At 37.2% G+C, this 26,066-nt stretch overlaps 5 protein-coding genes across 6 annotated transcripts; 3 read left to right on the forward strand and 2 right to left on the reverse strand.

Moving 5' to 3' along the window:
* Window positions 1–1,425: 1,425 nt before the first annotated feature.
* Window positions 1,426–6,281, forward strand: LOC120007146 (boron transporter 4). The gene is made up of 14 exons (XM_038857341.1): window positions 1,426–1,559; window positions 2,294–2,399; window positions 2,520–2,602; window positions 2,797–2,989; window positions 3,375–3,513; window positions 3,601–3,766; window positions 3,853–4,019; window positions 4,127–4,300; window positions 4,392–4,487; window positions 4,574–4,690; window positions 4,815–5,137; window positions 5,261–5,540; window positions 5,634–5,771; window positions 5,876–6,281. The coding sequence occupies exons 2-14, from the start codon at window positions 2,296–2,298 to the stop codon at window positions 5,918–5,920; spliced, it is 2,025 nt and encodes a 674-aa protein (XP_038713269.1). The 5' UTR covers window positions 1,426–1,559; window positions 2,294–2,295; the 3' UTR covers window positions 5,921–6,281.
* A 2,613-nt stretch (window positions 6,282–8,894) lies between these two features.
* Window positions 8,895–9,670, forward strand: LOC120007701. The gene has a single exon (XM_038858097.1). The coding sequence runs from the start codon at window positions 9,033–9,035 to the stop codon at window positions 9,420–9,422; it is 390 nt and encodes a 129-aa protein (XP_038714025.1). The 5' UTR covers window positions 8,895–9,032; the 3' UTR covers window positions 9,423–9,670.
* A 1,395-nt stretch (window positions 9,671–11,065) lies between these two features.
* LOC120007541 (cytochrome c1-2, heme protein, mitochondrial-like) lies at window positions 11,066–16,257 on the reverse strand. Its single transcript, XM_038857842.1, has 9 exons — window positions 16,131–16,257; window positions 16,011–16,043; window positions 15,820–15,878; window positions 13,365–13,588; window positions 12,751–13,030; window positions 12,602–12,673; window positions 11,937–12,053; window positions 11,781–11,846; window positions 11,066–11,484 (listed from the first exon to the last, which is right to left on the reverse strand). Exons 1-9 carry the CDS (start codon window positions 16,138–16,140, stop codon window positions 11,368–11,370), a joined length of 978 nt encoding a protein of 325 aa, XP_038713770.1. The 5' UTR covers window positions 16,141–16,257; the 3' UTR covers window positions 11,066–11,367.
* A 195-nt stretch (window positions 16,258–16,452) lies between these two features.
* LOC120007543 (cytochrome c oxidase subunit 5b-1, mitochondrial-like) lies at window positions 16,453–20,910 on the forward strand. 2 transcript variants are annotated; one of them, XM_038857843.1, is made up of 6 exons: window positions 16,453–16,819; window positions 17,413–17,498; window positions 17,820–17,870; window positions 19,551–19,617; window positions 19,803–19,882; window positions 20,527–20,910. In XM_038857843.1, exons 1-6 carry the CDS (start codon window positions 16,657–16,659, stop codon window positions 20,590–20,592), a joined length of 513 nt encoding a protein of 170 aa, XP_038713771.1. In that variant the 5' UTR covers window positions 16,453–16,656; the 3' UTR covers window positions 20,593–20,910. The 2 variants fall into 2 exon arrangements, with proteins under 2 accessions (XP_038713771.1, XP_038713772.1); XM_038857844.1 differs by having other exon boundaries at window positions 16,456–16,819; window positions 17,416–17,498.
* Window positions 20,911–21,474: 564 nt separating this feature from the next.
* Window positions 21,475–26,000, reverse strand: LOC120006796 (monothiol glutaredoxin-S15, mitochondrial-like). The gene is made up of 7 exons (XM_038856885.1): window positions 25,868–26,000; window positions 25,245–25,330; window positions 24,147–24,281; window positions 23,928–24,027; window positions 22,441–22,507; window positions 21,854–21,932; window positions 21,475–21,779 (listed from the first exon to the last, which is right to left on the reverse strand). The coding sequence occupies exons 2-7, from the start codon at window positions 25,311–25,313 to the stop codon at window positions 21,723–21,725; spliced, it is 507 nt and encodes a 168-aa protein (XP_038712813.1). The 5' UTR covers window positions 25,314–25,330; window positions 25,868–26,000; the 3' UTR covers window positions 21,475–21,722.
* Between the last annotated feature and the right edge of the window lie 66 nt (window positions 26,001–26,066).

Raw genomic sequence — 26,066 nt, forward strand, 5'->3', positions numbered from 1 at the left:
CCCAAGCTCGATTCGAAGCCCGAATGGTAAATTCGGACTAGGGCCCGGGTAGGGCTTCGGCCTCATATTTTCAGGTCGGCTTGGCCAAATGTCAACCCCTACGTTTGAGCTTTAATTGATATGGTTTTTATGGCGTTCAAAAAAAAGACTAACACCTACAAAATTATGTTTAATACATTTTTAGACATTCAAACATTCTAGGGGTCAAATCAAGGCTCGAAGTTTACGCATCCGAGTTGTCTTTCTAATGTAAGTGCGTTCAGACATCCATAACTCACTCTTTTGAGCTCCGATTGGGATGATTATTGTGGCATTCGAAAGAAGACTCTGAGACTCACATAATTGTATCTAATACATTTTTGAAGATTCAAACGTTTTATAGGTCAAATCATGGCTTAAACTTAGTGCGGAATTATGTTTATATTATTGTGAATAGTATAAACACAATTCTACATTAAGTTTATATGCATCAAGTTTATTTGCACTATCTATTATGCAGCATCTGTTATGATTTTGTTGTAGTTAGTATATATTGAAATTTATCTGCATTATAAATTTTTGGTTTTGTTATAATTAGTATATATTGAAATTTATCTATTATCTTTTGTTGTTTTGTTATAATTAGTATATATTGAAATATATCTCCATTAAATTTATTTGAATTAGTTTATATGTAATATTTTATTTTGATCTTTGTTATGATTAGTATTTATTAAATAAAATGGACACATAGATAATTTAATAAGTTGTGTCGGGGTTAATACAATATGTGATCCTTGAAACATGGTAAATGTTTTAATTTGGTCCCTGAAAGTCAAATTGTGTCAATTTAATTCCTCAATATTTAATTTGTTCTAAATTGATCATCCCGACAAATTTTGCCAATTTTGATCAGTCAACCTATTGATGTGGCAAGTTGACTGTTAAACTAATTTTCCCACGTGGATAACAATATCCAAGGTGGATTTTATTTAATTTTTTATAAAAATTTCATAAGAGGACAAAATTATTGCAATTACCCAAAAAATTGAGAAAACTAATATCACTAAAAGTTTAGAACAAATTAATTACCCAAAAAATTATGTAAAAAAACCCTAAATCAATACAAACCCTTCGCCGTCTTCCGTGCGTGCTCCGCTGAAACACCCCAAGATCTTCCAACTAGCGGAACACACCAAGGTATGAGAAAGAGCCTGGCCAGCAACCTCCAATCTATACATTTATTTCTATTGATAATTGCACCAAATTTATTTTGATTTTACTAATTTACCCTTCTTAAATTTGGAAAAAAAAATTGGTGACAACTGGGGCAAAACTGTGCTTTTGCAGAGGACGTATTTTGGGCTCCACTACGAATAACGAATCTTCTTCGATCCACCCGTCTCGGGTCTCTCCCGTCAAAGCCTCTCTATTTATACGTCAAACTAGTCCTCTGCTTGAACCACAGCTGTAGTGACGAGAAAAAAAGTTGCACACACTAATACAAAACAACCGCGTTTTTCCTGGCCAAACTCACGGTGAACTCCCCTGAAAACTTCTCCGGAATATCACCTCCGCTGGTAAATCTCCCAATACATCTCCAATACGTTCGTACACATCTAGGCCTTCTTCTTTTAGACCGCGCGGTGAACATTTTTTTTGTTTGAGAGAGAGTGCCACACTGTGATTCTCTTTGTTCAATGTTTGATTTGAAGGGTTTTTTTAGGTGTTCTTGATATGTTCGTGGATTTGAAACCACCAAAGGGAATTGGGTAACTTGTTTTGCTGGTTTTTGGGTTTTTGGAAAGAAAATAAAGGAAAACCATGAATATATAATCATATACGGAAAAGGAAGGAATTCGAGAATTTTTAGGCAACAAAGACTGAGACTAATGCGAATGCTTGGGTTTTCGATGACAAATCTTGCGATTGTCGCTTTATAACTTCTTTGCTGGTTAGAGTCTGTGCACGTCTAATCTTTTCTGTTTCTTTCTGTTCGTGTTTTGTCTCTGCTTAGAAAGATTTCTTTGTTCCTCAGATATTCAATGCCGTTCACGTTTCTGGATCTGTGGATCTAAGATATGCTATTCTCCACGTTTCTGCATCTGATTTTCTAAATTATAATTGGTTTCATTGTTCTAAATGAGATTGCTCTGTTTTGGACGCTTGCTCTGATTCATTTCCAGTTTTTTCTGGGTTAATGTCCAGTTACTTTCTCTCTATTCTGTATATTTAAATGTTACTGAATCACTCTGATTTCTGGCATAATCAGATTATTGGCTCTAATTCTCTGTTGTGTTTTTCAATAATTCAGGAATGGAGAGCATTAAAACTCCATTCAAAGGCATAGCGAAAGATGCTCGAGGGAGAGCATTGTGCTATAAGCAAGACTGGATTGCCGGTTTACGTTCTGGAATTGGGTAATTTTTCCTAGAAAATAACACTAAAAGTTGAAAACTTTTTCAAGTTTTATTAAGTTTGCTGCCTTTTCTTCTTTTTATGTCTATTTATTGGGACTTCTTTTACCTTTGTCATGTTAGGATATTGGCCCCAACTACATACATCTTCTTTGCTTCTGCTCTTCCAGTTATTGCCTTTGGTGAGCAACTGAGTAGAGATACAGGTTGGTCCCTTTCTATTGGTCAGTTTGAGTTATTTTGTAAATGAAGGAAATGACCCAAAAAAATGGGTATTGGAGACGAAAGTTTATTCTCTCAGATTTGGCAAATAATTGGTGCTATTGTTTTTAAAAAGCTCAACTTTATAGTTTTCTTCAAATAGTTTTTGACAGTGATGATACATTCTTTTTGTATGTAGATGGAAGCTTGAGTACAGTTGAGACTTTAGCTTCTACTGCTCTTTGTGGTATTATGCATGCAATACTTGGAGGGCAACCTCTTCTGATAGTTGGGGTTGCAGAGCCTACTATAATAATGTATACCTATTTGTACAACTTTGCCAAAGGAAGAGATGATTTGGGACATAAACTCTACTTGGCTTGGGCTGGATGGTAAGTGGATTCACCTTTTTGCATTCTTATTCCACAAAACAACGGGTCATTGGCTGAGATGGTATATTGGTATACTTGACCGCGGTAACTCTTAATGCACGCGGGAGGTCGTGAGTTCAAATTTCATAGGTATTTCCATTTTCGCAATTTGCGAGATGGGCTCTTACTCAGCCCCGTGTGTGCAGATACCACCATGTGTTATCTTCCCACATTGAGTCTCAACCCAAGTCTCAATTGGTTCATATGTGTTGTAGGGTCTTCTATGTAGCCTGTGGTTTACTAGTCAATTGTTCAGTATACAGTTGGGTGGATTCCACCTTCTTTTTTGTTCCAAAAAAATTGTGAATCTCATATTTTATTGATATTCTGTTCATAACTTCAACAGGGTCTGTGTTTGGACAGCTCTCTTGCTGTTTCTTCTTGCAATCTTCAATGCTTCAGCTTTAATTAGTAGATTTACGAGGATTGCAGGGGAACTATTTGGCATGTTAATTGCTGTACTTTTCATTCAAGAAGCTATCAAGGTAATTTCATACAGTAATGCTTAGTTTATCAAAGCTACAGAAATGAATATACAATTAGAATAAGATATGGCGATTCCTTGGTTGCAGGGATTAGTGAGTGAGTTTGAAATTCCCAAGGATGAAGACAACAGCTTAGAGAAGTATCAGTTTCAGTGGCTTTACACAAATGGATTGCTTGCGGTAATATTTTCCTTTGGCCTTCTATTCACTGCTTTGAAGAGTAGAAAAGCAAGGTCTTGGTGGTATGGCATAGGTAGGTTTGTGATCAAGTAAATTCATCATTGGAATAATAGATAGGCAACTTTGCACAATCTGAGAATACTGTACCATGTTCCACAGGGTGCACAAGAAGTTTTATAGCAGACTACGGGGTTCCTTTAATGGTTGTCGTCTGGACGGCTATGTCATTCGCTTTACCTGATAAGGTTCCATCTGGAGTTCCCAGAAGACTGTACAGCCCACTGGCATGGGAATCTGCATCATTACACCACTGGACTGTAATCAAGGTAGTCATATTTTGCAATTCGGTTTTAGTATTTTATAGCATGTTAAGCAATGTGAAGAAACAAATAGTACTGATAATATATCTTACTTAGACATTCACCAATTTCAGGACATGGGGAAGGTTCCTTCCGCGTATATCTTTGCTGCGTTTATTCCAGCTTTGATGATTGCAGGGCTCTACTTCTTCGATCACAGCGTTGCATCTCAGTTGGCACAACAAAAAGAGTTCAATCTCAAGAATCCTTCTGCCTACCATTATGACATCTTGTTGCTAGGTTTTATGGTATGTATCATTAACATATAACGTTTCTGGTTTCCGATTTTTGTTGTGCTTTTGAAGCAGTAACATTCAATTATCAAATAATTTGTCTCAGACGTTGATGTGTGGATTGCTCGGGCTACCTCCTTCAAATGGAGTTCTGCCGCAGTCTCCTATGCACACCAAGAGCCTTGCTGTTCTCAAAAGACAAGTTAGTGTACAGAACTCTAGAAAGTGTTTTGATTAATGGGCATCTAGCTAGGTTAATTGATGCTTAGTGCTCTGATGTTGTTTCAGTTTATCAGAAAAAAGATGGTGGAGAGTGCCAAGGAAAGCATAAAGCAGAAAGCGAGCAACTCCGAAATCTATGGCAAGATGCAAGCAGTGTTTTTAGAAATTGATAGCATTCCAGTAGTAAGTCCCAATGAACATTTTTATTATATTTGTATACTTCTTTTAACTAAATGTGAATGTTTTGAATTGGCCTTCAATCACTTTGATAATGACCATAGACTACATTTTGATCAATTCTTTCCAGACTACTGCAGTGGAGAAAGAGTTGGAAGACTTGAAGGAAGCAGTAATAAATGGAAAAAATAAAGGAGAAAATGCAGAAGCTGATTTTGATCCGGAGAAGCACATTGATCAGTACTTGCCTGTCCGAGTTAACGAGCAGAGAGTGAGCAATCTGTTGCAGTCAATCCTTGTGGCAGCATCAGTATTTGCTATGCCCGCAATAAAGAAAATACCTACATCAGTTCTGTGGGGGTATTTTGCTTACATGGCCATCGACAGCCTCCCTGGAAACCAATTCTGGGAAAGAATTCTGCTTCTATTCATCACACCTGGACGCAGATACAAGTAAGCTACCATTCTCCACTTAAAATGTAATCAGAATCCTTGGCATTACAGATCCTAAGACCTGAGCTTTTGGATGATTTTTTCTAGACCCTTTGTGATGCATTTTCTTAACTCTTATGGCAGGGTCTTGGAGGGTGATCATGCTTCTTTTGTGGAGTCAGTGCCATACAAATACATCGCGACGTTTACACTCTTCCAGTTAGTATATTTCCTGGTATGTTTTGGTGTGACATGGATTCCAATAGCTGGAATCTTGTTCCCCTTGCCATTCTTCCTTCTAATCAGTATAAGGCAGCACCTTCTCCCCAAACTGTTTAATCCGCGTTACCTCCGGGAACTTGATGCTGCTGAATACGAGGAAATCGGTGGCACCCCTCAACATGCATTCAACCGTTCATTAAGGGTACGTGATCGATCTCCTTTACGTATATTTTCACTCATATCATCATACGTTTCGACTTTCGAGTATCATAAAGCATAAGAACAAAATGTTCAGGGTCATGAAGATTCTCGTCTGGGAACCGAGGAAGGTGGAGTGCAGATTTGTGATGCAGAAATATTAGATGGGCTAACAACCAACAGAGGAGAGTTGAAGGTCAGAAATGTAAGCTTCAGTGAAGAGAGACATGGCCTGGTAAGAAATCGAAATTCGAAAAGCTTCATTTTTACTGCATAATCTGCTTAAATTTCTCCTCACAATAATGAATGGGGGGGGGGGGGGGTTTGTTCTTTTTACAGTTTCAGGTGTATCCAGAGGCTGCTAACAGGGAAGGAGATTTGTAGATGAATAGAATCACCTAATGAATGAATTAAAAAAAAAATGTTGATGATGAAGAAGATGGTATTTCTTCTTGCCAACAAAAATGGATATGAAAGATGCCATTATATTTGTAAAGGTGGGGAAGCTTATGTTCTAATGTTCATAGATAAAGCATGGCTGTGAGAGTGAGAGTGAGAGTGAGAGACTAGTTTTTTTTTTTTTTTTTTTAAACAGGGGTTTGGGGAGAGGGTATGATTCGAACCCACAACCTAATGAGTGGGTGATCCTTTACATGCAATGTAATTGCCGTACAACCAACTGCTCACTTGCAGTGAGAGACTAGTAATGCAGTATAGCCATCATTATTAGCACTTTTGTTCTAAAGATAGCATAAAAATAGAAGTTACCACTCACCAGAGAAGCATTCCTTTTTTAATATTGTGTCTATGAAAGTGAGTTTTGAACGCAGCGTTTTGCAATATTTGTATATATGGGGTGCGTTTAGCAGTGCATGTGCGCTGTTTTTAGCTTGAACGCAGCACAGACAAAAAAGTGTTTGGCAAAGCGGGGCGTTACGGTATCACCATGGGTGGAGCTAGGTTTCTAGACAAAGGGGGCAAAAAATTTGTTGCAAGAAAAAAGTTCATTATCACTGTCAATTATAATAGAGGTAATGCTAGATCTAATAGAATACGAATGTATCATGCTATCGTCACAAACTCATAGCTTTTTAGTCGGTTATCGTCACTATATTCACTTTGCTAGTTTGATGTCTTTGAGAGAGGGGTAAGAATCGAGAAACAGAAAGCAATTGAGTAAAGTTAAGTGGGTGAAGGATTTGTGGACTAGCAAAGAAAGCAAAGTGACCTTTGGCCCTTTGCATTTTATGGACTTTGTAAATAGAAATTTAATGGATTTGGAATAAAAGAATGTTGATGGAGATGAATTTGAAAAAAAAAATGATTTAAAAGGGGGCAAAATGGAAATAATGGGTAATATATAGAGTATTTTTTAAAAGTAAGGGGAGCAAAATTCAACAAAGTAATAATATCTAATGTATTTTTTCAAAAAGTAAAGGGGGCAATTTCTCAAGTTATAAATCCATTCCTGGGTATCACCACACCGTTATAAATTTAAAGCAGAGGTTGCTTCTATTCCGACGCAACGCGGTTAATTGCATTTTCGGTGTCAAAACACAATACATTGCTAAACTAATCTATGGACTATGGTATTATGATATTCTTCATCACCAGGGGCAGATCCAACTTCCTGAGCATATGAAGTCGGGTTTATACAAAAAGCAAAAAATTATTGCGGGGATTCGGGGGCAACGTCTCCGAAATTTTTTTTTTAGGTTATATATAATACATTAGCCTATTTTATTTAAATGTTTTTAGTTTTGGGCCTTTGTATAGCTCAAAAAATAATTTAGGACCTCTAAAATATATTAGCCCATTTATTTCTAAGTTATGAACTTATGGGCCTATTAAGAACTAACAATTTACAAGAAGATTAAGCCTATTTTTAGCCCAAATAACATATATAAATACATAAAACATTAGTAGTAATGGGGTCAAAAATCAAACTTCATATATATTTATATGCAAAAGAAAAAATTTAATGGTGTCAGATGACCCCACAACCTAAGCTGTGGGTCCGTCCCTGTCCATCTTTGTGACAAATCATGAACTAAAGAGGAAAATAATTACCTTCACGAAAATTCTTTGAATTGCGCGAATCAAAGAAAATTCTCTATGGTAGAATAAAATCTCTCTCGCTCCACCCTTGAATAAATTCGTCTTTTTTTTTTTTTCAATTTTCAAAGAAATGTTATTACGTTGCCATGAAAGAACGCACTGAATCCTTTCAATCCGGTACCAACAGGTATCACATCTATTATCAAAAACATAACAGATATCATATCTGAATCGAGTTCATATTTCCTTTTGTTCATTCGGTACTTAGCCCAATAGAACCATGTGCTTTCCTTGCTTCATTGCTTTATTTCATTTCATTGTCTATGGATCAATGTCATGGGGCCGACACCAAGAACAATTCGGCCTTTGGAATTTTTACAAACCTTATCCTTGTAATTTGGAAATATCTCTTCGGTCCCGGTCCCACAAAGTCAAGTCCGACGTCGTTTCGTTTACCACCTCCAAAAAGCGGAAAAGTGCACCAAACGGGTCCCAAAAGTCTAAAGCGCGTGAAGTGAAATGCCCAAAATAACCCCTCCAACGTAATCTCCAAATGCACTTGTTTTTTTGAAAGGACCAAATGCACTTTGAACTTTGAACATAAATTACATCGTATATATGTCTGAAATTCGAGTGCAAACATAATTTTTTGTCCAATTTAAAATAGAGTCTAGATTCAAACATAGAAATTTTGTTTGATTTATTTGTCTGGATCCTAACCCTAGTTATATTATTTTCTGGTTTGCTTGTCCGGATTTGGTCAATTAAGTATGTTCAAAATCAATTCAGGTTACGATGCAGACATATAAATATTTCGAAAACACGTAGTGTTTTCCGACTCGAAACCAACCTAAAACTGGGGGTGACAAAACTCTGTATGGTTCGGATGACTGAATTTGTTTGACCCGAATTAAATAAAGTTTGGAAATAATTAATATTCTCGAAATCTAAGTTCAAACACAAAAATTTTATCCGATTTAAAATCGGTTCAGGGTTCAAACATATGTTTGGTTTACTTGTATAGACCCTAACTCAAATTAGATTATTGTTTGATTTACTTCTCCAGATTCAAACCAATGTAGGTCTGGTTAATTAAGTACATACAAAATATAATTCGGATTAGAATCTAGACATGTAAATATTTCTTAAACATGTGACCTTGTCCTACTCAAAACCAACCAGAAACCTTTTTTTTTTCCACTCCTAATCCTATCACGTGCACTCCATCTTTCGATACCTTGTAGAATGCTTGTACCAAAAATACCCTTCTATTTTCCAATAAACTGTGTACAGAACAACAATGCAAAAGCCTTATCCGTGTTGACACCTTTCCCTATAACGTCTCTAGCTTCATCATCCCGATCTCAGTCTTACTCTCTTTCAACGACACTGAATATCGAAATACCTCCTTCACTCGTACTTTCTGCTTTTTGTTCCCATGGCGACCGCTCTGGCTTGCTCTCTCTCCGTTCCCATCCGTTCCTCATCCGGATCTTCCTCCTTCAGAAAACCTGAATCCAATGGCCAAAAACCTGTTTCTTCGCCCTCCTGGTGGACCCCGCTCTTCGGCTGGTCTTCAGATCCCGATTACCTCAACAACGTCGCCGCTAACAGTATTAGTTTCGACTCCAACAAACCGACCGCGATGCCCGATCGGATCGGGGAGCGTCGGCTGGATCAGTCGAGATCGAGATTCGCGCTCGGTTCGTTCACGGAGGAGAAAGCGAAGCGGCTTCGAAGGAAGACGCTGGAGAGCTCTTCGTTTCACGATAAAATGTACCACTCAGCTATTGCGTCTCGTCTTGCGACCGACACCCCCGAGAACTGAGGATTCTCGGAGCTCCGGTAAGTCGTCGCTGCCGGTGCTAGATCTATCTTGCCCTAAAATTTGTCGAAATGAGAAGTTAGAATATTGTGTATTGTCGTTGATCTGTCACCGATTTGCTGACGTGGCAATCTGTTGACTAAGTTTAGTACATGATCATCAGTGGTTGCAACGTCAACTTCCGGATTTGGATTGGATGGCAGGCACCCACTGAGCTATTATATAATTTAGTTGTGGATTTGTTATTTTTATTAGTGTGTTATGATCTTCATTTGTGATACATACTCTACAAGCTAAATACATACATGTTAAATGTAGAGATAACGATATGTCTGGTGAAGAGAATTGAAAGAATTTGTAGCGATGTGACGGTAAGGAGAATTAAAAGAATTTGTATAAGAGAGAATAGGAGGCGAGGTGATAAACTTAAAAAGACATGAACATACATATGTATGATAAAAATGAATGGAGAAAATAAATACATACAATGAATGAAATGAATGGAAAAAATAAATACATGTGTTGAATTATTGGTGATGTTCTCATCAACTATTAGTTGATTCTAAACTTAGCCGACCAAAAATTTTTTGGATAAATGCTTGGATGAGATGATATTGTTGTACAAGCTAAATGGGCTTCATTTGTGATGTGTATTTGAGCCCAATCAAACTAATTGTCACCTTAACTCTTGAATCCTATTATGGGGCACTGAAGTTTTGGGCTTTTTTGAAAGAAAAAAAAATCAAATCAGGACAATTTGATTTTTATGGGATAATCTTCAAATTAGTACACTACTACATCGACTTTTCCAACATATCCATAAAGCAAGATCACAAACATAAAAAGCATATATTACTTCAGATTTTTTTGAAGTCCGTTCACATGCTTCACTGATGATCAAGGTAAACTGGAGAGAACAACCGGTCATTAATTAAGATGGTGAACTTGATTGTATTAATTCTTAGCGTAAGTGGGAGGTTATGAGTTTAAATCTCATAAGTATTTTCATTATCGTAATTTGTCACTTGCTCAGTTCAACATCTACGAATGTCACCCTGCGTTATCTTCTCGTATTGGGCTTCGGTCCACGTCTCATTTGATCCATGAGGGTTGCGGAGTTTTTCATATTTTCCAAGATTTACTAGTTAATTGTCTAATGGCAGCTTGATAAGTTTCACTTTAGAAAAAACAAAAAATTAAATAGGAGAGATCCAAACCATTTGAATATATACATGAATTAATACTTTTGCTTTTGAGTCTCTAGCATGCGTCTTCCATTTATGTAATGATTTTCTATCGAGTCAAATGTAGTGGTTTGAAGGTTGCAACTTCAACTCTCACGAAGTTAACACTCATTTGTAGGTTTCGATTTCGTTCTCCTTGCACGGGTTTCAACTCGATCATATCTGTCACTAACATGAAACGAACTACGTTGACGGCTCAATTTTAGCGCGAACTCAATTATTCGATGGACATGTTGTATTAAAAAATTCTTCATTACCAAAAAAAATAAATTAAGGTGCTTCAATTTCGTTCTTCGAGTCTCCAACAAAAATTTACACCAAAACAGTATTTTCTCACATAAAAAATTAGTGTGCTAATTTACACCAAAAAGATTATAGCAGAATTGAGTTGGGAAGGACATATACATCAAACAGAAAGAGACATATATTTGGTGCAGATTAGCACACTCACAAGGAAGATAAATTCTCCAATAAATTATAACGTCCATAAGTGGACTAAATAACAGACAAACTGGTGTAAAATGTACAAGAGTCGCTTATTATTCTATTGGAAATGAACCCAATTGCATGGAGGCTCTTCTCCATTCAACAAGTACTTGCTAGGCCATTTGAGTCACAGATCAAAAATAAGTACCAAAAAAATCATCTACTACAACCGTTAATTGCCAAAACATGTCTCTCCAGATACTTAACCCTTGTTCAGGTTAATTGACAACGTCAAGAACCAGCTTTCGAGACTTGAAGATTGACCATTTCAGGCGTCTATAATATGCCGCTTGGAGAAGTGCAAGTGACAGCACAAAGATCCATTTAAATCCCATCTGCAGAATGACATTACAAATAAATCTACGAAGAATTGAAACAAAATGTACTGCCTCAAATTGTGTTTCAAAAACGTTGTTGTGGTTGCTATCCAAGACCGTACATTTTTTAATCCTTCTAAGAATCTCTCTTTCATATATACTTGCAAAGCAATAGCCCCTTTTGGCTTTTTGTATGTGTACTATCTAAGGGTTCTCAGAACACAGACACCATAGGAAGTACAGTAATTAAAGAAAGAATTCTGTATTTGTTATTAATAAATACGGGTTAGTATGTGATTCGATAACAAGCTTACCAGTTTTCTCTCTTCCATTTCTGGCTCAGCAGCCCATGCCAAAAATGTCACAACATCTTTCCCCATCTATACCAATAAATGTAAAGATAGTAAGGGAATCAATATTATTCATAGAAAGCTAAACATCAAATCTAATGGAAAGGTAAAGACAATTGCCTGTGACTCTGTTGCAGGGGTACCATCTTCATATTCCATAGCACCATCATTGAGCATTTTGGGCATCGCAATAGCACCACCAGGAAAGTAAGGATTATAGTGAAGTCCTTCTCGTATCTACAATGATAATATTGACGTGAGGGGAACCACCACATCAAAATTTACAGTATGAAGAAAATTATCATATTGCATCTGGCAAGATGATGCATTAAAGGAGGAAGAAAAATAATGGTCAAGTATGCAAGTCAACACTAAATACATTAGGGCCGCACTATGCAGTTTTGATAAACCAGTTCAATGGATGGGTTATGTAGTCATCACAAAGTTCAGACATTACAAACCACATTATGTTTTTTGCAAGTGGCGAGAACCAGTGGTCCATCCCAAGTCATAAACATCAGCCTTTGGCATCTGATACATGAAGTTCTATGTGCATAGGAATTTGAAGCGAACGGAAAAAAAAAAGAAAAGAAGAAGCAATGCCATATTATGGGCCCAAACATAGTCACGGGGCAAAAAAGCAGAGCACATTAGAATAGAGCTTTTCTAACCCGAGTATAGTACACATCTGAAGTATTAAGAACATCTAAAGTCCTTCAAGGTTCTCGACTTCAATTTTTTTTCCTCTCTTAGAAAACTGTTTGTAAGCTTGGAGAGAAAATTACCGAGACACCAGCAGGAGGATCACGATAACCGGTTAGAAGAGCAAATACATAGTTCTGACCATTATGACGGGCCTGAAACAAGGAAAAAGTAAGTCAATGCACGTACCCAAGTATACCTTATGTCTACCAAAAGAATCAACTAAAAGGACCTTAGTGATGAGACTTAGATCTGGGGGATAGGCCCCTCCATTAGCAAATCTTGCTGCTTGTTCATTTGTATAAGGCTGAGGAAAGCGATCACTTAGCTTGCCGGGACGGGTGAACATCTCACCCTCATCATTAGGCCCATCTTCCACCTCAATCTCTGCCGCCATAGCTTTCGTTTCTTCTTCGGTATATGCAACACCCACAAGATCACGATATGAAATTAGAGACATTGAATGGCAGGATGCACACACTTGTTGGTATACTTGGTGACCCCGGCGAATCCTGTTCACAAATAGTTACCATAAATTAATCAAACGAGATTTAAAGCTTAGTGAAATTGAATTTTTGGCTAACTTCGCGTAAAGTTACATTAGGGAATCATCAAGAGATAAGAAGGCGCAATGGGTCATAGTAAGAATTAGGATATGTTTATTGACATTTCAACTGGGAGTCAAACAACATTCACTGCAAGCACAATGTCACAACCTTGTGTATTTTTCTTTCTTTGCTCCTTTCCAGTTTTGAAACACAAAGCAGTAGAGGAAATTTAAACTGGGTTACATCCCATGTCAAACAAATCTCAAGTAAAAGTTTGGATGGAGTCAAACACACTTACGATGAATGATCATATGAACTGAGAATTCCTTTATGAGGCCATGGATAGTCAGGACATGCCAAGCCATGTTCCGCCTCATCAGAAGAATAAGCTACTGTAGCACAACTTAGAAGTCCTGATACACCTGCTCCAAGGAGTGCAAGCATCCTCAAAGACTTCATACCACTAGATTCCAGTCTTTGTTGATCCTGCTTTGAGATGATGTAGGGCAGCACTGGAAGTATCTGCATATAATGTTGCACTAATCATTAGAAAGAAACAAGTACAGTAAGAATTAACATGATCTAACGAATAAAGATTCGTTAGAAAAAAAACTAAAACAAATAAAATCATCCAGCTTGTCAAATTCTAAAACCCAGGCCCAGCCAATACTTGGGCCTCTACAAATCATGCTGCAGCAGCTTTACAGTATATTCAACATAAGAGTCAATCTTGAGAAAAGTACAGAAACATTTAACTGACTGCCAAAAGAAACAAATAGAATACCGGAGTCTTTATTCACCATTTACTAACCAGAAATCTATAAGAAGCCCAACCAATTCAATGATTAGAAAAATGAAATGTGGGAAAAATATTAGGCATCAGTGTTCAACTAAAGCATTAACAAATCTGTTTATTGCAGGAAGCAAATAAATAATAGCAGTTTCCCATGAAATCAACGGGGAATGAAATTCGTTAAAGTTCTGCATGGGAATCAAACGAGTAATGTGAAACATATATGGTCACCATTTGGCATTTAGTCCTTTCATGAAAACATTTCCTCCATAACAGATCATTACTTAGGTGCATGGGACCACAGGAACAACGTCCTTTATCTCAAGTCATAGCCTAGGTGCATGAGCATGACAAGGTTGTAACTTATTCACAAGATAAGGTAAACAACACCTGGTCACAAGGCTCCCGCTGTGACCTCTAGGTTGTACCCCTACAACTACTATTAAGCCACATGTTCACTTATGAATGCCAAAAAAAAAAAATCGAACTGCATTGCTACAAATTCCATGTCCCAACATTCACTAGTTGGCATGATTCAATGCAGTCTAAGGATGACATGGAGATATAGCAAACTGTAAAAAGCTACCAAGGTTCCAGCTCACAATGTTCAAAAATTAACCAAGGATTAACAAATGGGCACTAATACATAACCAAGTCACCCTTCATCAATAATTCTCCACATCCACACCAAAACTGAAAAGCAATAACTAGACCTGAATTATTCTATATGCTTCTCTTGCCCTGTTAATCTGATTTGTGATGGACAATTTCTAAGCAATATGTGTCATGGAGAAGATACATGTATATCATGGATTGCTACTGCATTTTTGAACACATTTTGCAGTAAACCAAATACAGCAAGCTTCGTTCGTTCATAGCTCAAACAAAAGCTTTCCATTTCTGGCTGTAGGTAAGCAAACATCATCGTAGTAGTCATGTTTACAGATTCTCTATCATCCACTCAACATCACGTGATTATTCAAGCTTGAAAACAAACAATCTTGTTCCCCTGCATAAATCATAATTAGTAGTAACACTTATCGTAACTCGTAAGAGAAACAAGCATGAATGTCCTAACCCACTTCCAAAAGGCTGAGCTCCAATCCAGACCTAAAGGGTTAGTTAATTGGTTTTCTTTTAGCCGTTTTCAAATATTTCAGCAACAAAAAAATTTGACAAAATAGAAATAGGCCAACCATGCTTCTCACAACAGCGAATTTTACCCTTAAATATACATAATTTCTTGGTCAACAACATGCAAGCTATTGTAGACTAACCATTTGTATGGCAATGAAGTGACAATAAAGATGCAAGCTATATTGTATGGCAATGAAGTGACAATAAGCCTCAAGGATAGACAAACAATGTGTGCAGTAGTCACCCATTGCTCAAGCAATAACAAGAAGGACGCCACATATTTCCATATATAGGTTGATACACCAGAGAAGCACAGATAAAACCTCCAAGGAAAATAATATCTTCTTATCTTGCACATAAAATGAATATTATTGTAAAAGCCCATCAGTTTGGTCCCAACATGTCTTGCTCAAATCCCCATCTTCATCATTAGTCAATTACATATTTCCATTTTCCACTGATTCAATCAAAAGAAAAATATTTAAAAGTCACAGTAATAAACTAATTAATGAACAAAAGATCATGACTGCACAAAGAATCTCGACACTATTTGTGGGAACTAATCGCATTTGTTCCTATTACCAAAAAAATATGTTATACTTCACGATCAACAGGATTAGTTTCTCGAATCAGCCCGTCAGTATTTTCCTAACAAATGAATACGAGGATTAATCAATCTCAATACAGCACAGTACTTGAACTAAAAGTTCAAAAAGGAAAATCCCAATCTACCAACACACACAAAAGATATTAACCCACATCTACATATATGCTATAGTGTAAATCATATGCTTGTGCACCTATATGTTTACATTTGAGGTACCTTGGCATCCGGGCCGTTAGGAGCGAGCCTCGTAAAAAAGCGATTCAGCCTTCCACATCCTGATGAATAGATTCATTTTGGGGCAAATAACGCATTGGAATTAGAAATCCATAAATTACAAAGTAAAAATCCATAAAAATAACAAAACAAAAAGTACTGCAATCCATAAAATTAACGAATAGGCCATGTACCTTCAATTCCGATCTTGATCTTTCTGCCAAGAGCTGAAAATATAGGGTAAGATCGACGTTAATATCTGCAGAACACATTCAAATCTATATGTAAAAAATAGATACAGAAAGAGGAATAACCAGTGCTCATATTTTGAGATGGAAGTGGCAGTTCGGAATGGGAAGCGCAATCTGCAGAGTGAAGAACGAAGCGACCAACAGAGAGGGAGAGAGAGAGGCGGATGAAAAGCCAACGCGTGTATGTGGAGATCTACCGTTGAAACTTTCAACGGCTCAAAAGGTCCCCTTATCTGCAGCTAATTTTTAACTGTGACTGAATTACTGTAGGTAAAATTACCCGAGTGAAAGCCAAAACGAATCGTACAAAGTACAAACTCCATAAATTTGGGTTCTTTAAAATATTTATACTGAGAAGTCAGATTTAATTCAACATTTCTCCTTTGGCACGTGTGAAACCGTCTCTCAGATGTCAAGGGAATCGCTCCCTACCACTGGGAGTGTGCCCGTCGCCAACTCCATTTGTTTTAAGGACCTTTCTATTTAGATTTCGACAGAAACTAGAGGGGGCGGCCGAGCAGTTTTGATTTCTCGAGAAACATAAATAGGGCGTGACCTGAGATCATAGTTGCCAGTCAACTCTTGGACGATGTGGAGGAGAGTGGTGTTCTCGCATCTCAAAACCCTAGTCCCCTCGTGGCGATCGGCTATCGTCAACAAATCCACATCGCATACACATGCTCTCTACGCCAATCGATCACTCATTTCTCCCTCCGTCTTTTTCTTGAATCGCAACTTCAGTTCCGATTCAGGTACCCTCTGTTCCTTCTTCATCTAAAGGGCCATTTCCTCTTCCAGATCTCCAGTTTATTGACATTTACAACTATAAGCGTGTTCGTTTCGTGATTGACTTTAATTTGAACAGTTTATTATTGCATTTATGTTTAGGTGTATGGTTGTGTTTCTTTTCAAATTCAGGATATCCATATATTGTTACTATTAAAGGCTTAGATTGTTACTATTAAAGGCTTAGATGATGATGATGAATATGTGTTCCTTCCTACATGCATCCTTGTAGTGTTGGATGTCCAGCTTGATGATGATTATGATGTAGCATAATACTGTCAGTATATAGGAAGAACGAGCGCGAGAGAGTGTTGCGGCTGTATGATTTTGTGGGAAAGGAAATAATGCTGAGTCATACTGAAAGGTCATAGTCAGCTGCTAACTTGTCATAGATGTTGCTGAATATGGATTTATAATCTAATCAGAAAAAAAAGATGGCCAAGCTGGAAATGTCTGTCTATCATTTGTGCGAGTTGTGGGTGTATGTAAGTATGTATTGGAGGTTGGAGCATAAGTAATGGATTACTGATGATTGTTGATCGTTTCTTTGGTTTTCTAACAGGTAGTTCTGTGAAGAAGAGTATTGAGGATGTAGTGCCTATTGCAACTGGACATGAGCGGGAGGAGCTTGAAGCTGAACTTGAGGTGAGGTGAAGGAAAAGCTAAAAACTAAATTGAGTAGAATTGTCAACTTGTACGCCTAATTTTCTTGACTCTAATGTGAAAATAATAATAATTACTACTCAATTATATTGTCCTTATTCACCTTTTTTACTGAATTGAATTTTCTTGTGTAGCTTTAAATTGGGAATACTTTTGCTTTTTGGAGTTTCAAATTTTGAATCTGTAGTGTTTCCTTTCCCTTGTATTTTGTCTGCAACAAGAGTGCACATCGTTTTATGTTTATTAAGTTCTTTTTGCGATCAGAAATCATTCCATTTTTGTTTTTTTCCTTGTTTTGTTTAGGGAAAGGACATTCTTGATATAAACTTCCCTGTTGGTCCTTTTGGCACAAAGGTTGGTATTTTTAATTTTGTCAATACCAAGTATAATGAGTTGTTTGTTTATATTTGCAGTCGTATTTGATTCCCATTGTATTGTGTTGTTTTATTAGGTACAGTTCTTATGCTTCTTATTTAGGTCTCCTTACCTTTTACCAGTTTTTGCTCAGTGTCAAACATAGTGTATACGTGTATCCACATGTGCGTAGGTGTCGTGTTTATTATATTTTGGTGATTTATTCATGTTGGAAATTAAAAAAAAAAATATTTCTGTACATCTATTCAGTATGGAAACTTGTGGAAGTAGCATGCATATACGGCTACCTTATGCTCCAAGTGTCCTAGCAAATGTAAATTTCTGTGCATCTGTTGCCTTGTCTATGTTGTCAAATTGTTCTTGGCTTGTTCTATTATCAATATGTAATTATTGAATTAGCATTTACTTCATGAGAAAATTTTCAAAATGATTGTGAATATTCTTGGTTGGATATGATTAGCTGTATGATATACTTGTTGCATTCAGCTGCTAAAAAAAGGAAAAGAAAAAGGTGGTTGAAGTCCTTCCGACACATTAATGCCCTTTGTCTATTTATGTTACATGAATTCTCCTTCTCCATTCGTTTTGGTCAAAAGCTATACTCGCAACTAATCCTATAGTGTCCATGTCTTTTCCCGTCACTCCCTATGCCCTATGATGTTGGTAAATATCTAGCATGGCGAATGTTTGATCCTTGAATGCAAATACTGATGCTGTGGAGTCAATGTTACATGCTTTTTTGATGATATTTTGTAATGTAGTGGGTGTTTATTAACTTCTTTTTTGGGAGAAAAACTTAAAACTTAATCTTCCCACGAAAAAGTTTACTTTTATGGATCAAATTTGTAAATAATGAACATTGTAATTTGCAATTATTATAACTGATAAATGGATGTTTGTGTTCGGATCAAAATGTGAGGGTTGTGATATAAACTCTAGAAAATCAATTTTGACCTCCCCAAAACCTGCAATGGTGAGCCTTGTGCACTGAGTGGGACTTTTTAAGTGTGATGGTTTATTTGATGTTTGACCCTTTTTTTAAAGGTTCAGTAAATTATCTACCTCATCTTGGTTCTCCAGCACTCTATTATCATCTCCTGCACTATTGCATTGTCACACACTTTGGAGTTATGTTATAGGCACAGAGTGTCTGAAGCCATTTTCATCCAAAAAAAGTTCTCCTTTGATGTCCACTTTGGTGACTCCTTAGTCCTTTCCGTCAAAAGCCCCACCCAGCATGCATTTCCTGTCTGTCCAAATCAACCAACAAATGGCTAAACTTCGAAGTCTTTGGCTCGAGTCAACTTTGCCTGGAATTCATTTGTGCAGATTTTTCCCGGTCTCTTGACATCTTACAAAAATTTAATGGCAATCCACATACTTAATTGTTGTTCCATAAAATCATGAAAATGATACCATTTGTTTTTTTGGTGGTACTTACTAACCTTGTTCAAGACTTTATGCCTTCAAATCTTTCAAAGGGTCCATGGTTCTATTTCATTTGTCCTGTCACTATTGAATGGGTCTTTGTTGTTGATACTGATTTATGTCCTTCAGTTATTGTCTGCGGACTCAATCTGCGTTTGATTGTATTATTGGTTGTTTGTGGGATCCTTATTCTAGAAGTAAAATGATGTTGGCATGTCTTATTTTGTGTAGGAATCACCTGCTGTTATCAAGTCCTACTATGACAAAAGAATTGTTGGGTGCCCTGGAGGTGAAGGCGGTGGGTTCATCTTGTCTTTCTTCACTTGTACTCCTGTGTTTCTTCAATTGTGCACGTGTTATTACACGCACATTTAAGTCGATGTGTGCACTTTCATTGATTTAAGCCGGAAAAATGACAAAAAGAGGATTGTCATATTATGTAAATATCTTTATGATGTTATTTGCTTGTTTCCTTACCTGCAGAGGATGAGCATGATGTTGTCTGGTTCTGGCTGGAGAAAGGCAAGCCGCATGAATGCCCAGTATGCTCGCAGTATTTTGTGGTAAGTAGAATGTCAAGGTTGGAATGGCTGTTTACTCGGCCTCATCTAGAGTAGATTGAGATGATTCTGAACTTAGAGAGACTTTCACTAGATTAAGTGAGATTGGATTTTGAATACACCAACACGTACTGCATACACACATGCTTGACAAGGAGAAATGATCGGGAATTTGACCCTGCATGGTAGCATCCACTATTTGAAATTTAGACATGTCCTGTGGAGAATCGAGCATAGTTTAGTCATTAAGATGGTAGATGTGCCATTTTGTGGTTAAGTTTACTATTATGATGTGTGGCGTTTTGGGGAAATGGATCTTTGATAGAGGTTTGAGCAATTACTTTTGTTATCGGAACCAAACTCAACTTGAGAGACTGATGTAAGCTTTGACGTGCTATGTTTTTTGCGCTTGTAGTGTTGTTTACTAAAGTAGTTGGGATCAGGTTGATCTGATGTCTAGTTTACTAAAATCATGATTGGGGGGTCTTTGGCATTTTTGAACTTGGCGTTGAATCATAATGATCCCTCGCCTTGTCAGTGATTACCTTTCTCTTCTTTAGCCTTGTGCTCTCAATTTTACAAAAATTTTGATCTGCTTTCTCTATATCATGGAATCTTTACCAATCATTTCATGAATGTTTTGACAGCTGGAGGTTGTGGGTCCTGGGGGTCCTCCAGATGGACATGGGGATGATGATCATGAGCATCACTGATTGTAGCTTTCGATTTTCTGGTTGGAATAAAAATGGCGGGGATGATGAGACAATTTCCAGATACAACAGCTTGGAAATCTACAGCTGTATGTCCTGTTTGTTTTCTGTTGGTCCTTTTGTCTTTGTGGGCGTTGCTTTAGCGACGTTCTGGATATCTTTTGTTCCCGATTTAGACTCAGGCTGGTCATGTTTTTGAAGTATGGTTCATGTTAGGTTCTCCTTGATGCATTGCCAAATAATGGATGGTTACATATATTCTTTTATGGAACTTCATGATTCTGGGTTCAAGTGAGTCATAGAACCTTTACTTGGCTTTCATATGTTAGATTCCTCTGCTAATGACTATGGAATTGCACCACTTGTTCAATTTCTACTTCAAGAAGTGCAACAGGTAATCAATTTTTCATACATGTTCTACGGGAGGGTTACTAGTCTTCTTGTATTTGGATGCTAATGACTAATCTTTAGTCTCAAGTTCTTTAGTAGTGTTGACCACTGCACCCTGATGAGTTGGCCAACAATGAATGCTTTCTGTTGGGAGATTGGGTTGGGTTGCCGTGACACATTGACACAGGCTTCACTTTTTCTTTTGATAATCGAGAATTCCCTAGCATAACATGTCCACCATACAGCTTGACAGTTGACTAGCTATAAACTTGAGCTGTCAACTCAGCTTACACCAAGTTGGTGGTGACAGCGGATCAAAACTCAGCGTGAGAGTTGAACTGAAGACTTTCTACATTTGCAATAACGTCAAAATTATTGAGTAGGAGAGTTAACTTGTGACCTTCTGCATTTGCAAAGAATTATCTTTTACTCCTAACATTTTAATATGATTTATAATAAATGAACGAAATTCATATAAAAGAATGCAATACCATATCTTCGTAAGTTCCCATACTTATTAATAGCTCAGATTCAGTTCTTGCTTAATTTGTTTTCAACCAAGAAGCAGCAAAAACCCTCTATCCGGAGAGGTTATTTAATCCCTGCCTAGGTCAGTAGCAAGGTGCATGCTTAAAACCAACATACTAGATATGAAAGCTTCTACAACATAATATCTTGAGTAACAACAGAGCTCAAAAATACTAACTCTATTAACTCGCTGTACTATCATTAAATTCAGAAAATTATTCAGACTTAGGGCCGGCCCCGATATCTTTGAGCTTTTCTTTCAGTTCTCCGTTCTGCAATGACGAATCATGGCATTAGAATGAATGATGCGTTGAATGTTGAGGGAGCGAAAAGTTGAAGAACTAACCTGATGCATACTGAGAATTATATCTGAACCTCCAATGAACTCCCCCTTGATAAAGATCTGTGGAAATGTGGGCCAGTGACTGCATAGAAAAGACATGGAATGTGAGAAACAGAGTACCATACCTTTAGAAGCACCTTGTGACAGTAGAAATCAATAATCAAGCTTGCATATATACAACTTAGATCTAAAATATCCGAGCCTATAGTCAATGCAAAAAAAAAAAGATTCTCTTTGAACTAAAAAACATCATATAGCAGTATAGCACATCAAGCAACCAATTCATAAGGAAGATAAAACTTTTGAACAGAGGCATGTCCGCATGATGGTTCGTGCTTAAGAAAGATCCTGCCAAAACACTGAATGCTAAACCTTCTATTTTGTTGTAAATTTTAGTAATCATAGACTAATCATGACGAACAAGATGATCAATGGGTAATAGAGATAGAAAACTGTCTAAACAAGGGGCCCCTTGCATTGGATCCATTATACTGGGGGAAGAAATTTGTAATAGAAAGTTCAGACAAAAAACTTGAGCGATGTTTACAAGACAAAAATTACACTTTAGGCATAACCCAATGCTAAGTTACCTGAAGGTTTTCACGGCAGTTTTCAGTTCAGGATTCTCCAGAATATTTCTAGCACTCAAGGGAACATCTGCACAGGTAGCATTGTCAGAAGCGCAGACCAGTTAGACATATTTGTCATCAGAATTTAACGAACTGCAATCACAATCATGCATAGGCTATTAGGCCAAAATGGAATGAAACACTTTCTTGTCCTTCTTCTAGACTCATAGAAGTTTCTTTCCGACTAAGATGGAGGGTTTACAACTCAGAAACGACATTAACAACCAAAGCCACCTAGTTTGTGGGTTGGAAAAAACCTGCTCTTAAAAATAATCGAGTTTAGAAGATAATCAAAAACCTACTGAACAACTTATCGATCAATTTCTGCAACTATCAAGCACAATAAATACAAGCCAACCTTTTCTGCAACCCATGAGGAAACAAAACCATTTCCAAAAAGACATATTTTCAGAGAATAGGCCAGAAGTAGTTCTACGAAATATCCTATGTCGTTTGATAATAGGGAGTGATGGTTATGCACAAGAAATTGCACACACGAAGCGTATAATGAAAAGCCAAAAAAGGTAAACAACTCCCGATCGAGGACAAACATGATGTATGCACAGACATGGCGTACGCAGACTTTACCCCACATAATATGTGAAGAGGTGGTTTCCAGGAATTGAACATGTGACCTCTAGGTTGCACCCCCGCAACTCTACCACTGGGCCACATGCTCGTCTGTGACAAGGGTTCAAACTGTGGATCTGTAATACATGGATGAGATTACGTAGACCAGTGGATTGACCTTTCTTAGTAAATTTAAGATTACAAAAGACCATTCCTCCATATCTCTCCATATAACTAGCCATTATAGGGTTTCAATTACTCATTGCACCAGACATCATATTCAAAGCATACTTATCCTGAATCTAAATGCCATCCAACCATTGCTAACACTCTTCTGGAGACCAAATAAAACCAGAAGGTCAAAACAAAACACCAGCACACAACTTAAGATTCTAGGCACCATACTCAGCACCCACCACGTCTCCATAAACTATCATTTTCCATGTCTCCATAGACTATCCTACTACACAGAGACCTCCACACTACCGTCTAATATTGCTTGAATAAATCTAGTCAACTTCTTAACGCCAAAACCCAGACTGAACAGAACATACCACCTTCCAGTTAACCAAGAAGAAAAGATAGATATCAAATTCAATAACTGAATCACGTGGTGCTGATTCTAGCAGAGCTCAGAAATCCCAAACAAAATCAAAAGCTTTCTGCTCCAAAGTAATCAGAAGGTAGACAAACCATTAGACTACTACACCAAGAACTTAGACCTTTTATATTTATAAATTGTTTACTTTAGCTCATGGACTGTTGATACTTTGTTATCAGTATCAATCCACGCACATAATCACATAAAGACAGTTAATTAATTGAGCATAGGCGCAGCAAAAATAATCATGGATCAAACTGAACACCAGAATACATACTGTAATGCTTCAATACTTTCACGGCCAGTGAGCTGAATCCACACTGAGGAAAATCAGGAACCCCTTTCATATAAATCATTACAGGGTTGTCTTTAACATCCTACATAAGAAGCCACTGGAGGTAAGAAAAAGCGTACATTTTGCAGGATTGAGACTTCCTCGGCCCAGAAGAGATATGGTTCATAGATGAGAAATTAATACAATAAATTACATATATACCTGCTCAACAACATCATTCAAAGAAAAATCAGAATTCTCAATTTTGTTAGTCGGCTTAAAATCATCATGAGTGTCAGGGTCATTGGGCACAGTACTTGAGTATCTCAAACCATTGTGGATAAGCGATGCATGTACCTATAGCAATAGAAAGAAAATTTGGTTAATGCCAATACCAGGTCATTAAAACAATGGCAGCAGATATTTGAAATGTAACTGAAATATGTAATAATGCCACAGGTTAATCGGACATGGACGAGTGCATACAAGCATACTTTTTTTTTTTTTTTTAAATGTACATCATGCACTGCCATCTACCATCATTCAAATTCAGCATTGCCAATTTCAGCATCTTTTGTAAGAACTTATTTATGAGCATTAAGGATCAAAACAGCAACATGGAGATGAGAATAAGGCTAACCTAAGCTTCGAGATAAATCTAGAAATTCAAGAAAATTACATACATAAGTTGAAATTACTGTCACAAGAAAACCAAAATTTAAGGGTGTTAGCCAGAACTTCTGTCATAGCTTGGACTTAGTTATGTGTGATACTTGACAATTTTCCTTTCAATAAGTAAGACCGACAACAATGCTTCAACAGACTCTCTACTTGTAGCCAAATCATGTTTTCTGATCGAGTAACAGCAGCAAACTAATTTCTCAGAGTAGGAACAAAGTAGGAACTAAAAAGAAATGCAAAATCCAAGAACACAAGATCTTTCCAGAAACAAGACATAAAGGGGTAAAGGAAAACAACACCCTTGCACAAAGCTCCCGTAGTGGACGGGGTCGGGGACAAACAATATGGCAGATGCTACTTCCAGGAATTAAACATGTGACGTTACACCTTGCAACTCTACCACTGGGTCACATGTTCACCAAACAAGACATAAATAACGAGAGAAAAATTTAAGGTTCCCTTCCCACAAAATATACAAGATGAAATAGACCCCCCTCCTTTCCTTCACTTGACCAATAATCTCCTCCAATTTTTCGTCTTTCTTACCGGACAACGTAACTAAGTAGAGAACAAAAATAAATTTAAACCATCCTATAAATTGAAATAAACTTGCAGTGCAGAAAGAGCTCAGATTCTTACAGATCTAGAATGGGCTGCTGGAAAACCTGCAATGCCCTTCAACAATGCATTTGATAATGCCCTTGCCATTGCGTTAATGTGATAACCTGCACCAATCAACAGAAGGGTGCATCAATAGGGCAAGCATTCCTGCATTAAATTTATCAGAGCATCCAAAACCAACAAGCATAGCAAGAAAATGATAAAATCATGGTCATGGAAGAAAATACACAAAATTTAAAAACTATAGAAAGCCAGAAACACAAGAAAACAAATCACTTTTACTAAACTGATACCATGAATTTAAAATCCCTGATGGAAAGTCCCAAAAAAGAATAATTTCATACAAAAAGCTTACTTTCTTGTTGTTACTTCCAAGAAGTAGCCTATCGAATTCGAACAATAAGTGAACCGAAAAACATGAAAATATGATAACCCAAATCGAACTTCTCAGCCAATCCAATCAAACGTACGTTCGACCAACGAATTCAAACAACATATGAATAGAGAAACACAAAAATATGATAACCCAAATCGAACTTCTCAGCCAACCCCAGAGGGCACAGATCATCAAAAAACTGCATATTATATGATTATAGACGAATATATAAAAGCCATAAATGTCAAGAGTTCTAAAAAGGTACCGATGAATCCTTGACAGTATCTCTGATTTATTCAATCAGGAGACGAGGCTGTTAACAGACGAGAGCTGTTCAAGGAGACGAGCAGCAGAAGAGATTCGTTTGGCTAGAACTAGAAGTATAAAATTTCGACTGGGTTTACGAGGGGCAAAATTGGAACGACAAGCCATTCCAGTGGTGATGTGGCATCATGACATGGCAA

Source organism: Tripterygium wilfordii, chromosome 10 (assembly GCF_013401445.1).
Source record: "Tripterygium wilfordii isolate XIE 37 chromosome 10, ASM1340144v1, whole genome shotgun sequence".
Classification (NCBI taxonomy): domain Eukaryota; kingdom Viridiplantae; phylum Streptophyta; class Magnoliopsida; order Celastrales; family Celastraceae; genus Tripterygium; species Tripterygium wilfordii.

What these genes read in the sequence shown, in the direction of transcription:
- LOC120007541 (XM_038857842.1), bottom strand. An exon ending in GATCAAGATCGGAATTGAAG is followed by an intron (nt 15,879 to 16,010) that starts GTACATGGCCTA and finishes TCTATTCATCAG; the next exon opens with GATGTGGAAGGCTGAATCGC. An exon ending in ATCTAAGTCTCATCACTAAG is followed by an intron (nt 12,674 to 12,750) that starts GTCCTTTTAGTT and finishes TCCTTGTTTCAG; the next exon opens with GCCCGTCATAATGGTCAGAA.
- LOC120007701 (XM_038858097.1), top strand. Translation starts at nt 9,033, where the DNA reads ATGGCGACCGCTCTGGCTTGCTCTCTCTCCGTTCCCATCCGTTCCTCA.
- LOC120007146 (XM_038857341.1), top strand. Translation starts at nt 2,296, where the DNA reads ATGGAGAGCATTAAAACTCCATTCAAAGGCATAGCGAAAGATGCTCGA. An exon ending in GCAACTGAGTAGAGATACAG is followed by an intron (nt 2,603 to 2,796) that starts GTTGGTCCCTTT and finishes TTTTGTATGTAG; the next exon opens with ATGGAAGCTTGAGTACAGTT. An exon ending in TCATTCAAGAAGCTATCAAG is followed by an intron (nt 3,514 to 3,600) that starts GTAATTTCATAC and finishes CCTTGGTTGCAG; the next exon opens with GGATTAGTGAGTGAGTTTGA.
- LOC120007543 (XM_038857843.1), top strand. Translation starts at nt 16,657, where the DNA reads ATGTGGAGGAGAGTGGTGTTCTCGCATCTCAAAACCCTAGTCCCCTCG. An exon ending in CAACTTCAGTTCCGATTCAG is followed by an intron (nt 16,820 to 17,412) that starts GTACCCTCTGTT and finishes TTGGTTTTCTAA; the next exon opens with CAGGTAGTTCTGTGAAGAAG. An exon ending in TATGCTCGCAGTATTTTGTG is followed by an intron (nt 19,883 to 20,526) that starts GTAAGTAGAATG and finishes ATGTTTTGACAG; the next exon opens with CTGGAGGTTGTGGGTCCTGG.
- LOC120006796 (XM_038856885.1), bottom strand. Translation starts at nt 25,313, where the DNA reads ATGGCAAGGGCATTATCAAATGCATTGTTGAAGGGCATTGCAGGTTTT. An exon ending in CAGCAGCCCATTCTAGATCT is followed by an intron (nt 24,282 to 25,244) that starts GTAAGAATCTGA and finishes CTATTGCTATAG; the next exon opens with GTACATGCATCGCTTATCCA. An exon ending in GAAAGTATTGAAGCATTACA is followed by an intron (nt 22,508 to 23,927) that starts GTATGTATTCTG and finishes CTACCTGTGCAG; the next exon opens with ATGTTCCCTTGAGTGCTAGA.